General features: G+C 37.4%; 1 protein-coding gene across 3 annotated transcripts in view; it reads right to left on the reverse strand.

The window, feature by feature from the left end:
* The window catches only part of PTPRO (protein tyrosine phosphatase receptor type O), a 234,436-nt gene that overhangs the window by 96,361 nt on the left and 124,336 nt on the right, over nucleotides 1-13,739 (reverse strand). For all 3 annotated transcript variants that reach the window (XM_073877934.1, XM_025879885.2, XM_073877935.1), the window contains exon 2: nucleotides 9,979-10,252. In XM_073877934.1, the coding sequence (XP_073734035.1) occupies nucleotides 9,979-10,252 (274 nt within the window). The remainder of the gene's footprint in view (nucleotides 1-9,978; nucleotides 10,253-13,739) is intronic.

The following is a 13,739-nucleotide window of genomic DNA, read 5'->3' on the forward strand; positions in this document are numbered from 1 at the left end:
ATTATATGTTAAAAAAAAAAAGAAGAAGATAGCAGGAGGGGAAGAATGAAAGGGGGGAAATCGGAGGGGGAGACGAACCATGAGAGACTATGGACTCTGAGAAACAAACTGAGGGTTCTAGAGGGGAGGGGGTGGGGGGATGGGTTGGCCTGGTGATGGGTATTAAAGAGGGCACGTTCTGCATGGAGCACTGGGTGTTATACACAAACAATGAATCATGGAACACTACGTCAAAAACTAATGATGTAATGTATGGTGATTAACATAGCAATAAAAAATTAAAAAAAAAAGAATGGCCTTTACATTGTTAAATGGTTGACAAAAATTAACAGAGGAACAATATTTTGTGACATATCAGAATTATATGAAATTCAAATATTAGTGTCTTTAAATAAAGTTTTATTAGAATGCAGCCATGCTTGTTCACTTATGTATTGCCTATAGTTGCTTTTGTGCTGCAACACTAGAGTTGAATCATTGCAACAGACTGTACAGCCCCCAGAAACTAAAATTTGTGTCATCTAAGAAAAGCTTGCTCACCCCTGGGTTAAATTAAAAAAGTAATAACCTGCCTAATGCTACACGTATGTTTTCTAGATTTCTTTGTTGGCTCTAAAGTTCATACTTTGAACCACTACTCAAAATACCTGCTTGACAATTTGCCCATTGCAATGCAGAATTCAGGATCTTACAACTTACAGCTCTAAGAAGGAGCTTTCCTCAATAAAATCTTATTATGTCATTTCTTTGTATCTGTCACCATTCCTCATCACTTCTGGATTAAAGTCTAAACTCTTGTAAGGTAGTCAAGATTCCTCCCAATTTTTCTAGTTACCTCTCTTACTATTTTTCTGGAATCATAGATGCTAGCCATGTTAACTCCTTGCAATTCACAAGAAGGAATTGCAAATAAGATTCCCTTTGACTCTGTTGTAACACTTTCCATTCTTTATTCATTTAGCAAATTTTCACTACATTCTCAATGATTGTTTCTTCCGAGGTGCCTTCCCAATGTTCGCTAAGGAAGGATGGGCAACCCCTCTCACATAATTTTCTTACAGCATTTATCACGTTTTCGTACTAGTTTGTTTACTTGTCTTTTACACTGTAGCGTATGATCTTTCAGTGTGGCTATGAAGGACATGACATACAGAATGTGCACAATAAATAAAATAAAAATTCATGCATTATTGTTATTTATAATACATGAATTTGTATTTGCATAATTTATGAATGCATGTTTATATTGTACAGTATATTATAGAATACATAATATTATATTTGTATATTCTCCAAAGTGTTCTGCAGTGTTTTTACAACTACTACATCTCATATTTTACTAACACATGAGACAGCGGTGTGTAAATAACATTTCTCCAATTTTTAAGCAATTGTTTTCATGTGTTATTTTATCTGTTAAGGTATGACTTCTCTCTAAAGTGCAGACAATATACTGATGGTTCTTAATTAGTTAAATATTAATCAGATGGCAGTGCCTAAGGGTTGTGAAACTCCTTTGAGCTGGCCAAATGACTTCTTTGTGCTGAATTTATTTTTTGCCATGTTTCTCAGTGTTCTCTAAGAACACCAGACTCAGAACAACTATAGAGAACTATCAAAGGACAGCCCTGGGGCCAATTGCTTTGCCACTGCTTAATTCATCAAGACAAGCATCTAATACACAATAAATGACTGCAACAAATATTCCCTTTTATTCTCAAGAGCAACGTGTCTTCTTCTTGAGCACATACTATTAATGTTTCCTAAACTTTAAAAAAAGCTCCCTGTTATAAAAATAAAGATGGCAAAAATACAACATTCACTGACAAATAGTGGTAATTTTAGAGCTCAAAACTAATCTTAGCCTTCACGCACTTTAATTCCATCTTTTTTAAAGGAGGAAGCTGAAACCAAATGTCACCTAATGTCACCTCATGCTTAAGGTCACAGAAATATTTGTGCCTTAATTCCCGATTCTTATATTCTGAACCTATTATCCCTTTTAAAATCTGGGATGATGTAATTGAGTCTTTAAAAATGAGACAGAGTATGAGAGACAAGAAACCATCATTAATTAATTTTTGCTGTTCAGAAATCAATGCAGATTTCCCCTTCCACTTAGGATGTAGAAAGCTACAAGTCAATGTCACTCTCTCAACCCTCAACAAGAAGAAAAAGCCAAATAATCCATGAGATCATGATTTTTCTTGAGTCTATCAGAGATCTGAGATTGCAAGGCAACCAAATGAACGAAATACCCAAGAGTGACAAGCCCCTTGCAAAACAGAAGGTAGTTTCACCTTTAGCAGAGCATAACAGGAAGAGGGGGGCTCCATTAAAGTAAGAAAGAAGATAGATTTTAATAAATTCATAAAAGCCGGTTGTGTTTTCAATGACAGTTTAGAACTATTTTATCCAATAAAATAGTTATTAGCCACCTGTGGCTATTTTAATTAAAGTTAGAATTAATCAAAATTAAGTAAAATTAAAAATTAGTGGCTACTATACTGGACAATGCAGATATAGAACATTTCCATCATCCAAAAGTTCTAGGACAACACTAGTTTAGAATGATTGGAGTGGAGTCCACACTTTCTTTCTGGCTGTTATTGTGGGCTTTAATCAGGTGCTTATGAGAATATTGAGGGGAAGAGGCGATAATTTGCACCACTGATAGATCAGGTTGAAACCTTACTCAAGTCCCTGGATCTTTCTTGAATACAAAACAGAAGCCTTGGGAGGGGCAGAAACATCTTTCCCTCCAAGTTCTCAGGAAAATATACCCCCTTCTGAGGGGTGGGTAGAAGTGAAAGAGTCTGTTCCTAGGAGAGAGGCAGAGACTCTCTTGGACCTATGGTTACACACTCATACAAAGTAGAATTCTACTACTACTGGGGAAAAGGCAGGAAACTCCAACCCAAGACCTTCCACAAATTTGAGCTCGACTGGTCAGTGTAGAGTGAGGGGCAGGAATGCTGACAGTTCCCCCCTTAGGATCACAGAGTCTGCCTAAGCCTGAGGCTGGACCAGGGGAACCAAGAACTTCACCTATCCTCACCAAAAGCTTAGCACTAGTAAAAACCAACAACAATCCATTGGGAGGGAAGGGGCAAAATCATGGAGACCTTCTGTGGTGCAGGTGTTCAGGACTTGCTGATACTGAAGGTAGAATTGGAACACTGAGAAATACACTCTACCATTGCTGGGGCAGGCAACATTGGAAATATTTGATATCTGTGTGAACTCAAAGTGACTAATACCTTAAGCCCAGCTTGACTCATTCTCCCATACTAGCAACCTAGCAATATGGTAGATTTAAATTAAATACAATGGTAGGGGCGCCTGGGTGGCTCTGTCGGTTAAGCGCCTGCGTTGGGCTCAGGTCATGGTCCCAGGATCCTGGGATCAAGCTCCGCATCGGGCTCCCTGCTCAGCGGGAAGCCTGCTTCTCCCTCTTTTCCCCACTAGTGCTCTCATCTCTCGGTTGTTTCCTCTCCCTCTCAAATAAATAAATAAAATCTTTAAATCCAATGGTATAAATAATTACAGAAATATAAATGCTCTAAACTAGCACTGTCAAAATTGGTATCCACTAGCCACATATGCTATTGAGCACTTAAAATGAGGCTAGTGCAACTGAGAAACTGAATTTTAAACTTTATTTAATTTAATTTATTTTATTTTTTTAAGATTTTATTTATTCATTTGACAGAGACACAGTGAAAGAGGGAACACAAGTAGGGGTAGTGGGAGAGGGAGAAGCAGATTCCCCGCAGAGCAGGGAGTCCGATGTGGGGCTTGATCCCAGGACCCTGGGATCATGACCTGAGACGAAGGCAGGCGCTTAATGACTGGGAGCCACCCAGGCACCCCTAAACTTTATTTAATTTTAATCAACTTATCCTTAAAAGTTACAAATGTGTAAACTTTCATATTGAAATAGTAGTATTTTAAATGGAATGGATTAAATAAGCTTATTAAAATTAATTTCATATTTTCAGAAACTTTTTTAATGTGTCTATCCCAAAATCTAATATGTGTCTATGGTTAACATCTTGTTTTAGTTGGATAATGCTGGTTTAAACACTTCAATTAAAAGGCAGAAATTTTCAAAAGAATAAAAAATAAAAGGCAGAGATTTTCAGATTGGAAGAAAAGCAAATCCAGCTCTATACTGAATACAAGGAACCCATTTACATATAAAGACATAAGTAGGTTGAAAATAAAAAAGGTAAGACAAGTATACCATGAAAAGACGTAACGGAAGAAAATGAAAATATTTATGTTAATAGCAGACAGACTAGACTTCAACACAAGGTATATTTCTTGGGATAAAGAGGGCCATTGCATCTAGATAAAAATGTCATGCGTCACTAAAGCTGGTGCATGTGCCTCCACCCTGTGCTTCCTCACTGCCTCCCTAAAGCTAGTGAGCTCATACACCTGGCTCCGGTGACCAGGGGGCTTGTGTGGGCCCCACAGAACTGTAACAATTGGAGAATCAGTTCTTGGCAGGTTACCAACCTCAAGGCACTGCACAGACAGTAAACTGCAACACACCAGCAGACTTTCTGTGACAAAGGCCTATTTACTTGTCCTGGAGCTTCTGCCTGAGAGGCAGGCTTCAGGTTTGCCACACATGTAGAGGCTGTGGAGGTGCGCTTAGGCAACTTAGGTCAGGTAACACTCTTTTTGTAATCTCCCTCAGTCATGCAACAGCTTGCTAGTCCAGAAAGGAGCTTATACGCTTGTTTGGAGCCCCAATTTTTGCAACTGTTGTCCAGGGGACACTTCCAGATCACCTGGTCTGGAGGCCAGCAGAGTTTACAATTGTGGTCCCTCAGGACTGTACATACTTGCATAATTTAAAAGCTATTGCCTGAGGACATGTCTTCCAATCAGCCTGAAACTAGGTGCTGACTGAGATCCCTCCCTTTGGAACACTGACAGGTCTTAGCATACCCTTACCAACTGGCACTTATCAAGAATAAATCAGGCTGCTTAGACAATCACAAAGGTTCAAGAGACAGCCAAGAGCTAAGGCAAGGTTGAACAATAATGTTTATCTCCTACACAAGGCCACTTCTTCTAGACTGTGAGAGGTAGCTGTTTCACTTAATACACAGAAACTAATACAGAGTCAAGCAAAATGAGAAAACAGAGGAATATGTTCCAAACAAAAGAACAAGATAAAATTCCAGAAAAAAATCTTAACGGATGATAAGTAATTTACCTGATAAAAAGTTCAAAGTCACCATCATAAAGATGTTCACTGAACTCAAGAGAATGAATGAACACAGTGAAAATTTTAACGAAGAAACAGAAAATATAAGAAATTACCAAACAGAAGTCACAGAGCTGAAAGAGACAATAACTGAACTGAAAAATACACTACAAGATTCAACATCAGACTAGAAAAAAAAAGGATCAGTGGAAGACGCAGGAGTGGAACTCACCTAAACAGAGCAACGAAAAGAAAAAACAATTTTAAAAAATGAATACAGCTGAAGGAACATGTAAGACAGCATCAAGTGGAATAACATCTGCGTTCTAGGGGTCCCAGAAGAAGACAAAAGAAAGTCACTCATTAGAAGAAATAATGGCTAAAAGATTTTTTTTTTAAACTTAAAGAAGAAGAGACATTTGGATCCAGAAAGCCCAGAGAGTTCCAAATAAGATGAACCCAAAGAGATCCACTCAAGACACATTATAATTAAAATGTCAGAAGTTAAAGATAAAGAAAGAACCTTAAAAGGAGCAAGAGAAGTCACATACAAGGGAAACCCCATAAGAATATTAGCATATGGTAGCCTGGGTGGCTCAGTCGGTTAAGCATCTGCCTTCAGCTCAGGTCATGATCCCAGGGTCCTGGGATGGAGTCCCACATCTGGCGCCTTGCTCAGCGGGAAGCCTGCTTTTCCCTCTGCCTGCCACTCCCCCTGCTTGTGCTCACTCTCTCCCTCTCTCTCTCAAATAAATAAAAAATCTAAAAAAAAAAAATTAGCATATTTTTCAGCAGAAACTTTACAGACCAGAAGAGGGTGGCAAATATATTCAAACTGCTGAAAGGAAAAAGCTTCCAACGAAGAATACTCTGTCAAGGTTATCATTCAGATTTGAAAGAGAAAAAAAAAAATTTCAGACAAGCAAAAGCTAAAGGAATTCATCACTACCAAACTGTCCTTGCAAGAAATTTTTTTTAACCTGACTTCCACTTTTATTTTTATTTTATTTTTTATATTATTTATTTTATTATGTTCAGTTAGTCACTGTATAGTACATCATTAGTTTTTGATGTAGTGTTCAGTGATTCATTAGTTTCGAATAACACCCAGTGCTCATCACAACACTTGCCCTCCTTCATACCCATCACCCTGTTACCCCATCCCCCCCCGAAACCCTCAGTTGGTTTCCTGGGGTCCATAGTCTCTCACGATTTGTCTCCCTCTCTGATTTCTCCCCCTTCAGATTTCCTTCCCTTCCCTTATGATCCTCCATGCTATTGCTTATGTTCCACATATGAATGAAACCATGTGATAATTGTCCAATGTTAAAGGGACTTCTCTAAGCTGAAAAGAAAGGATGCTATTTAGTGTATGTATGTATATCACTAATTATTATGTATATAACTAATTATTATATTACTAATTATTATTATTATTATCAGAGGATATGACTAGACATTTTTCCAAAGAAGACATACAGATGACCAAAAAGCACATGAAAAGATGCTCAATATCACTAAGCATCAGGGAAATGCATATTAAAACCATTACAGGATATCACCTCACATCTCTTAGAATGGTTATTATTAAAAAGACAAGAAGTAACAAGTATTGGTATGAATGTGGAGAAAGGAACTCTTGTGCACTGTTTGTAGGAACGTAAACTAGGCTAGCCACTATGGAAAGCAGTATGGAGATTTCTCAAAAAATTAAAAATAGAACTACCATATGATCCAGCAATTCTGCTTCTGGATATTTATCCAAAGGAAAAAAAACATTAATTTGAAAAGATATATATGATATGTATAAAATAGATATATATAATTCGAAAAGATATACCTCTATGTTCATTGCAGCATTATTTACAATAGCCAGGATCTGAAAACAACCTAAGCATTCACCAATGGATGAATGGATAAAGAAGATGTGGTGTATCTGTGTGCAATAGAATACTACTCAACCATAAAAGAGAATGAAATCTTACCATTTGCAACAACTTGATGGAACTTAAGGGTATTTTGCTAAGTGAAATAAGTTAGACAGAAATAGACAGATACTGTATGATCCCACTTATATGTGGAATTTAAAAAACAAGCAAAAAAACAGCAAAACTCATAGATGCAGAGAACAGAATGGTGGTTTTCAGAGGAAAGGGGCTTGTGGGGTGGGCAAAATGGGTGAAGGGGGTCAAGAGGTACAGACTTCCAGTTATAAAATAAATAAGTCATGGGTATGTAATGTACAATATGGTGACTATAGTCAATAATACTGTATTGCATATTTGTAAGTTGTCAAGAGAGTAAATCTTAAGTGTTCTCACTGCAAGAAAAAAAGTAGAGACTGAATGGTGACAATGGTAATGACTTATTGTGGTGATCGTCTTGCAGTATATACAAATATCAAATCATTGTGTTGTATAACTGAAACTAACATAATGCTATATGTCAATTACACTTCAATAAAAAAAAAGACATAGTAATCTTAAAAGGGTAAAGATGAAAAGCTTCAAATTTCACATAAAGTTCAAAATATGTAAAGCATAAACTAAAAGAAGTACAAGGAGAAATAGACAACATAGATATATTTGGAAACTTTCACATACTACTATCCATCATTATTAGAACAAGTAGACCGAAAATTAGTAAGGGTAAAAAAGACTTGAACAACCAACCTGACCTAATTGACATTTATCTACACTTTACCAACAAGTGCTCACAGAATACACACCAAAACAGACCGCATTTGAGGCCCTAAAACAAATTGCAATGATTTTAAAGTAATTGAAATCATATAAAGTATGTTCTCTGATCACATTTACCTAGAAATTAATAAAAAGATCTCTGAAAAATTGCAAAATTTTGGATATTCAGCAACACACTTCCAAGCCCACATGTCGAAAAAGCAATTACAAAAGAAAATAAAAAAATATTTTGAACACAACTCATTGCATACACTAAAATGTCAATGAGATATTATGGAAATCTCTTATCATGTACCTATTTATCATTTACTTATCATTCACTTACTTATCAAATGTCTTTATGAACCATTAGCTAAAGGGCTGACTGCTAGAGTTTTTTCTGATCTGGAGTGGCTAAGTGCATGCTAATGAATGTTAGGTCAGCAACAGTAAGTACACTTTTATTTTGCTTTGTGCCTTAGTCTTTTATCCCCCTGGTTCTTTCTCCTGTTACTTGCTCAACTGAATTGAATTAAGATTTATTGATCACTTATTAAGTGTAAAGTTCATGTTAGGTGCTTATAAGATTATGAAGATGAGGAAGGCAAAGCTTCTGATTTCAAGGAATTGTGTTATAGCCATTGTTTACCTAGATCTGCTGCCTGGACCTATTAACTCCCAGTTCACCTCTCTCTGCAACTTATTTAAAACAGTCCTTTAGAACAGGCGGATTCTTCCTTTAATTCTACTAGGTCCTAGATTTGCTCATTATATCTATAAACCTTGAAGGTCTTGGGTTTATGCCATTCCACTCCTAATTTTTAGGATTCAATGCTGATTCTGGGACTCTGCCAAGGGAACTGTCAATTAATTTTTGACAGACATATTAAAAATATACCTTCTAGCTTGATTCTGAGTTCTTGCTTCTTGATGTTTCTCTTTCCTTTTATCCTGAGAGAACAATATCACTATGTCCTTTTCCTTAATTGTGGCAAAAATGACTGCAAGTAGCTGCCATTTATTTATTTTTATTTTTTTTTAAGATTTTTTATTTATTTGACAGAGAGAGACACAGCGAGAGAGGGAACACAAGCAGGGGGAGTGGGAGAGGGAGAAGCAGGCTCCCCACGTAGCAGGGAGCCCGACGCAGGGCTCTATCCCAAGACCCTCGGATCATGACCTGAGCCGAAGGCAGACGCTTAATGACTGAGCCACCCAGGTGCCCCAGGAGCTGGCATTTAAAAAATCGCAGCCACTGGAAAATTTGCACTGAGGAACAAAAAGCAAAAAGAACTTCACTGAGCCATTAAATTGCTCTAGTGGTAAACTCTGCCATCTTATAGATAACAGTTTTTCTTCTAACATATATATCAACATATACAGTAAAGTTGCATCTTACTTTGAGATTAGGCATTAAAGTCCCAGAGAGAAAAGTGAAAATCACATATAGTTAAAATTACTCCTAAAAATTCCTAGTATCAGCATTAATGCTTTAAGACATGATATACTGAAGGTTAAAATGCCAATGTTTTGTTTTTTCTTGGTATTTTTCTTGGGCAGTGGAAGCCAAGGCTATTTGGAGGGTGAGGTCAAGAATAGAAACCGATAAATAATATCTTTTTCTCTCTCTCAGCTAAAAATGTATAATTAATTTTTAGCCGGCTAAATATGAGTATAAATTCTTTGTCTCAAAACCCAAATGGCTTAACATGAGAGTATGTGTTCTGGAAAAAAATAACTTAGTTATGATCATACTATTCAGTTATATAGCAAAAAATTACATGGTCCAATCATGAATCTAAAATTATTATTCAGTCTTAAAATATACTATCTCATAGAGGTTTACTTTTTTGGGTTTAAAATAGATTTTTCTTTAACAAAAGGTAACAGTTAAACACTATCAAACGTTGGCAAGAAACTGTATTCTCAATATAAAGCAGAACTTTGAATTTATGTCACTTGACTTCAAGGTGATTGGTTTTGCCATCCTGGGCTGACTTTCTTTCAGTGAGAGCCCCATGAGAATATACCCCAAGAAGAAACACAGAGGACAACATTACAAATGATGCTTACTTGTTAACACAGTGATTGATCTGGATGGCTTGGTAACCACATTTCCATTTACCACTACCAGAGTGATTATATAATAAAGGCCATGGTAATTAGCCTTAAAGGTAACAGGAGGAGGCAAAGTGCTGTTGAATTCCTCGAATTCGAAGAAGTAATTTTTTGATTCCCCAGTTATCTTCACAACATACACAGATGATGGGCTCATGACATCTGAAGCTTCTAAAGAGACAACGATGCTATTATCATCTTGAACAGTTACATGGAATGTTGTGGCATTCTGTTTAAGAAAAGAGAAAAACAAAAGGAAATGAAGGTCAAATTGAGATCATTAGCAATAAAATTATTCTGAGCTCATTTTCCCAAAACTAATGTTTGTGATAAGCATTACACAGGTATTTTAGTGTTCAAGGAAAAGGAGAAAGAGAGAGATTGACCCTCTTATGACTAAGGATCTTCTCAGGCTTTTACTTTTGATTCTTCTCCATTAAAAAACTGCTCCCAGCTCATGGATTGTGTCATGTAATAAACACAAAATAAACATCGTGGAAATGAGGAAAGAATGAAATGAATGAAAATCATCTTGGCACTCGATTTGCAGAGAAATTCTTGGTTTCAGCTATGCTGGAAAAAGTATATGGATGGAGCACTCCATTTTACTTAGGAAGGAGTAATGCTGTGGTAGTTCTAGGAGAATTCTAGAAGAATGTCACAAAGCAGTTATTTCCTCTCTCACTTTCACCTGTCAGTTCTGAAAAAAAAGAAAGAAAGAAAAAAGTCGGGACTGAGAATCCTGTGATAATCCTCCTCACTGGAGGTTAGCCAATCTTTAATAAGAGAGGCTAACATGCTCTTTGAAGAAGGAACCAGACCAGGGATCACTGGCATCTATGGGAAAGGCAGCGGTTAAGGGGAATGAAAACTGTTCTAAGCGTCTAGATCAGTGTTTACGGACAGTATACTTGAAAAGTCATGGTGTGGTTGGTGTAAATATTCCTTCCTGATTCTTTCCCATACTGACTGTACAGGCAGAATAGTCCTGCCTCTCTCTGGTCTCACACAAGACTCGTATACAAGACTCGTATACTTTGTATCACTGCTGCTTTGTTTTTAATTCATCTTCTGGGTATGTGGGGTCCAGGGAAGTTGTTTCACTGCTCTGAGCTTCAGACTTCGCTTCTGTGAAAGGCGGACAGAACAATTTGTACAACATGCTTAGGACTTACCAGGATCCAGATACGAAGCTAGGCAGGCTGTAAACACAGTCATCTCATTTAATATGCAAAATGACCTGATGAGATAGGTTTTTTTTTTTTCAATCTCAGTTTATAGTTAAGGAAACCGAGGCTCAGAAGGACTAAGTCACCTGCCCAAGGTCACCCATCTAGTTTGGACTCTTAACCACTGAACTACACAAGTACCAAAATTGAGCTTCATTACATCCACATGTCTGTTTCCATTCCGTTCTTGACTTGTTTTCCTAACACTCAGTCTGGCACATGGTATAAACTGGTAAGTCTCTGTTAAATGAATGAAAGAATTGTTGATTGCATTAATTATATGTGGACATATGCCTCTTAGAATTAATCTAATTGTACCTCCCATGTTGTCAGTAGCCAAATCAAGCATACAGTACATATCAGTATCCTAAAGGAGGCAAAAATGTACCTAAAAACGTAGTTTTTTTTTCTGATTATTTAGTTGTTTTAGAAATCTAATTTAATTTTTACAGGTCCTAGTATTTGTAAAGAATATCTGGCCATTAATAGAAATTTAATTCTATGTTAACATTTAGTAGACTTAATTGTGTTAACCGTATGAGACCCTAAGTTCTTTAGGGATGGGGACTGTATCTTATTTCTAGCTGCATCTCTAGCTCCAGGACCACTGCCTGGCATATGTTAGGTACTCTGTGATCTGGATAGTCCTAGGATGGTCTCTATAATATGGATCAGTCAGTACGGATTGACTTTTAAAATGTCCTTTTCTTCACGTTGTCTCTCATCGTCAGACACATGAGTAGGCTTTTAAAATTGTGTACTTTTGGGAAACATAACAAACATACAGAACATATGACCCACTATTATTGCCAGTGGTCCAGGTGGAACCGTGAGGCTAAACCAAGCATCCAGTATCCAATAACATTGAACTCTAGCTTTTATTTATTATTGGTTACAGAAACGGATTCACTAACTCAGAAAACAGTAAGTATACAAACATCAACTTCAGAATTATTAAGAATTTTTTGCTCTATGTTTTAATAGCCAATAACAAAATTTTGTGATAATGAAAAGAGGGATATATAGACTCAATTTTGCAAAGTGTTGAAGAAATATGTATCTAATGGGTCATGAGACTTCATAGACAGCACAGTCTTCCAGGGAAAGGGTCTAATCTTCCAAAATCTAAAGACAGCTTTGGGGATGGTTGTGTCAGCCATGAAAATAAGCATTGACCCATGTGCTCCCAGGTCACCAAAAATAAATCAGGGTAGGCTAATCAGATTCAGTCAGTGGGACTAATGAGAATAAGGCAGCAGGCCAAGTGAGTCTAGGCAGTGAGCCTAAAGAAATGTCATCACGCTATTCTTCTCTGTCCTCTGTGCCTCAGCTTTTCCTGGAATCTATATTCAGGAGAAGATTCTGAATGCCTGCTGCAGGCACGGAATCCCTGCCGAGACGTACAACAAGAAGGAAGAGTTAAAAGTTACAAAAATGGATTTAAGCTTAGGCAAATCCAACGTGGATTTATTTGGTGGATAGAGAAATATTTAAAACTATTTTTTAAACCGGGTAGTAATATTGCTTGACTTTACAATGAAAATATTTTTACTGAAATTTCCTTGGCATAATACAATTTAATATAGAAATTTCTCTGCTCCAACACCCTCATTTCACACTTGAAAGAACAGCGGTGCAAATATCACCCAGCTAATTGATGTCAGAACAAGGTCTAGGATCCACACATCCTTAAGTCTCCCGGTAGTTTTCTTTCCTGAACTAGAGTTAGGCTGTTTGAGGCAGCAAAGGGAGGCTGGGTGCTTGGCTTCAGCAAGGAAGGGGGAGCCCAGGAGCTTGTAAACTGCTCTATGGCCAGTCCTAAAGGGACAGAAGCTAGTGGGCAGCACTAAAGAGGAGAAAAATGCAGGATGAGTCCCTGGAATGTAGGACAAGGAGAGAACAGGTCTCATATATTCCAGTCTGACATCGTAAGAAGTCGTCCACCATCTCTGACAAATATAGCAACTGTTATCTCTCGATCCCCTAATCTAGACCACACTTTGCACTTGGCATTTTATGTCTTCTTCTTTTTTCCTTACAACAATCTTTAGAAATAAGTGTCTTTCTCCCCATTTTACTCAGAGAGGTTAAATAATCTGCTTAAGAACACAGCAATAGACTTGGAATCAGAGGGCCTGAGTTTCTACTCCTTTGCAGCAGTCTATTACCTGACAACATGGGAAAACACAAGGATCTCTTAACTTCATCTGTTTAATTTCTTTTTTCTTAAAAGATTTTATTTATTTATTTGTCGGAGAGAGAGAGAGCACAAAGCAGGGGGAGCGGCAGGCAGAGGGAGAAGCAGATTTCCTGCTGAGCAGGGAACCCGACGTGGGACTCGATCCCAGGACCCTGGGATCATGACTCGAGCTGAAGGCAGACACTTAACCCAATGAGCCACCCAGGCGTCCCCATCTGCTTAATTTCTAAAATAGGGGTGGTTCCTATAAACTCATGGGATTTGGGTAAGAATTAAGTGGCTTTTAA

Source organism: Callorhinus ursinus, unplaced genomic scaffold (assembly GCF_003265705.2).
Source record: "Callorhinus ursinus isolate GAN/ISIS: 27379988/994484 unplaced genomic scaffold, GSC_fseal_2.0 scaffold27, whole genome shotgun sequence".
In the NCBI taxonomy this organism is placed as follows: Eukaryota; Metazoa; Chordata; class Mammalia; order Carnivora; family Otariidae; genus Callorhinus; species Callorhinus ursinus.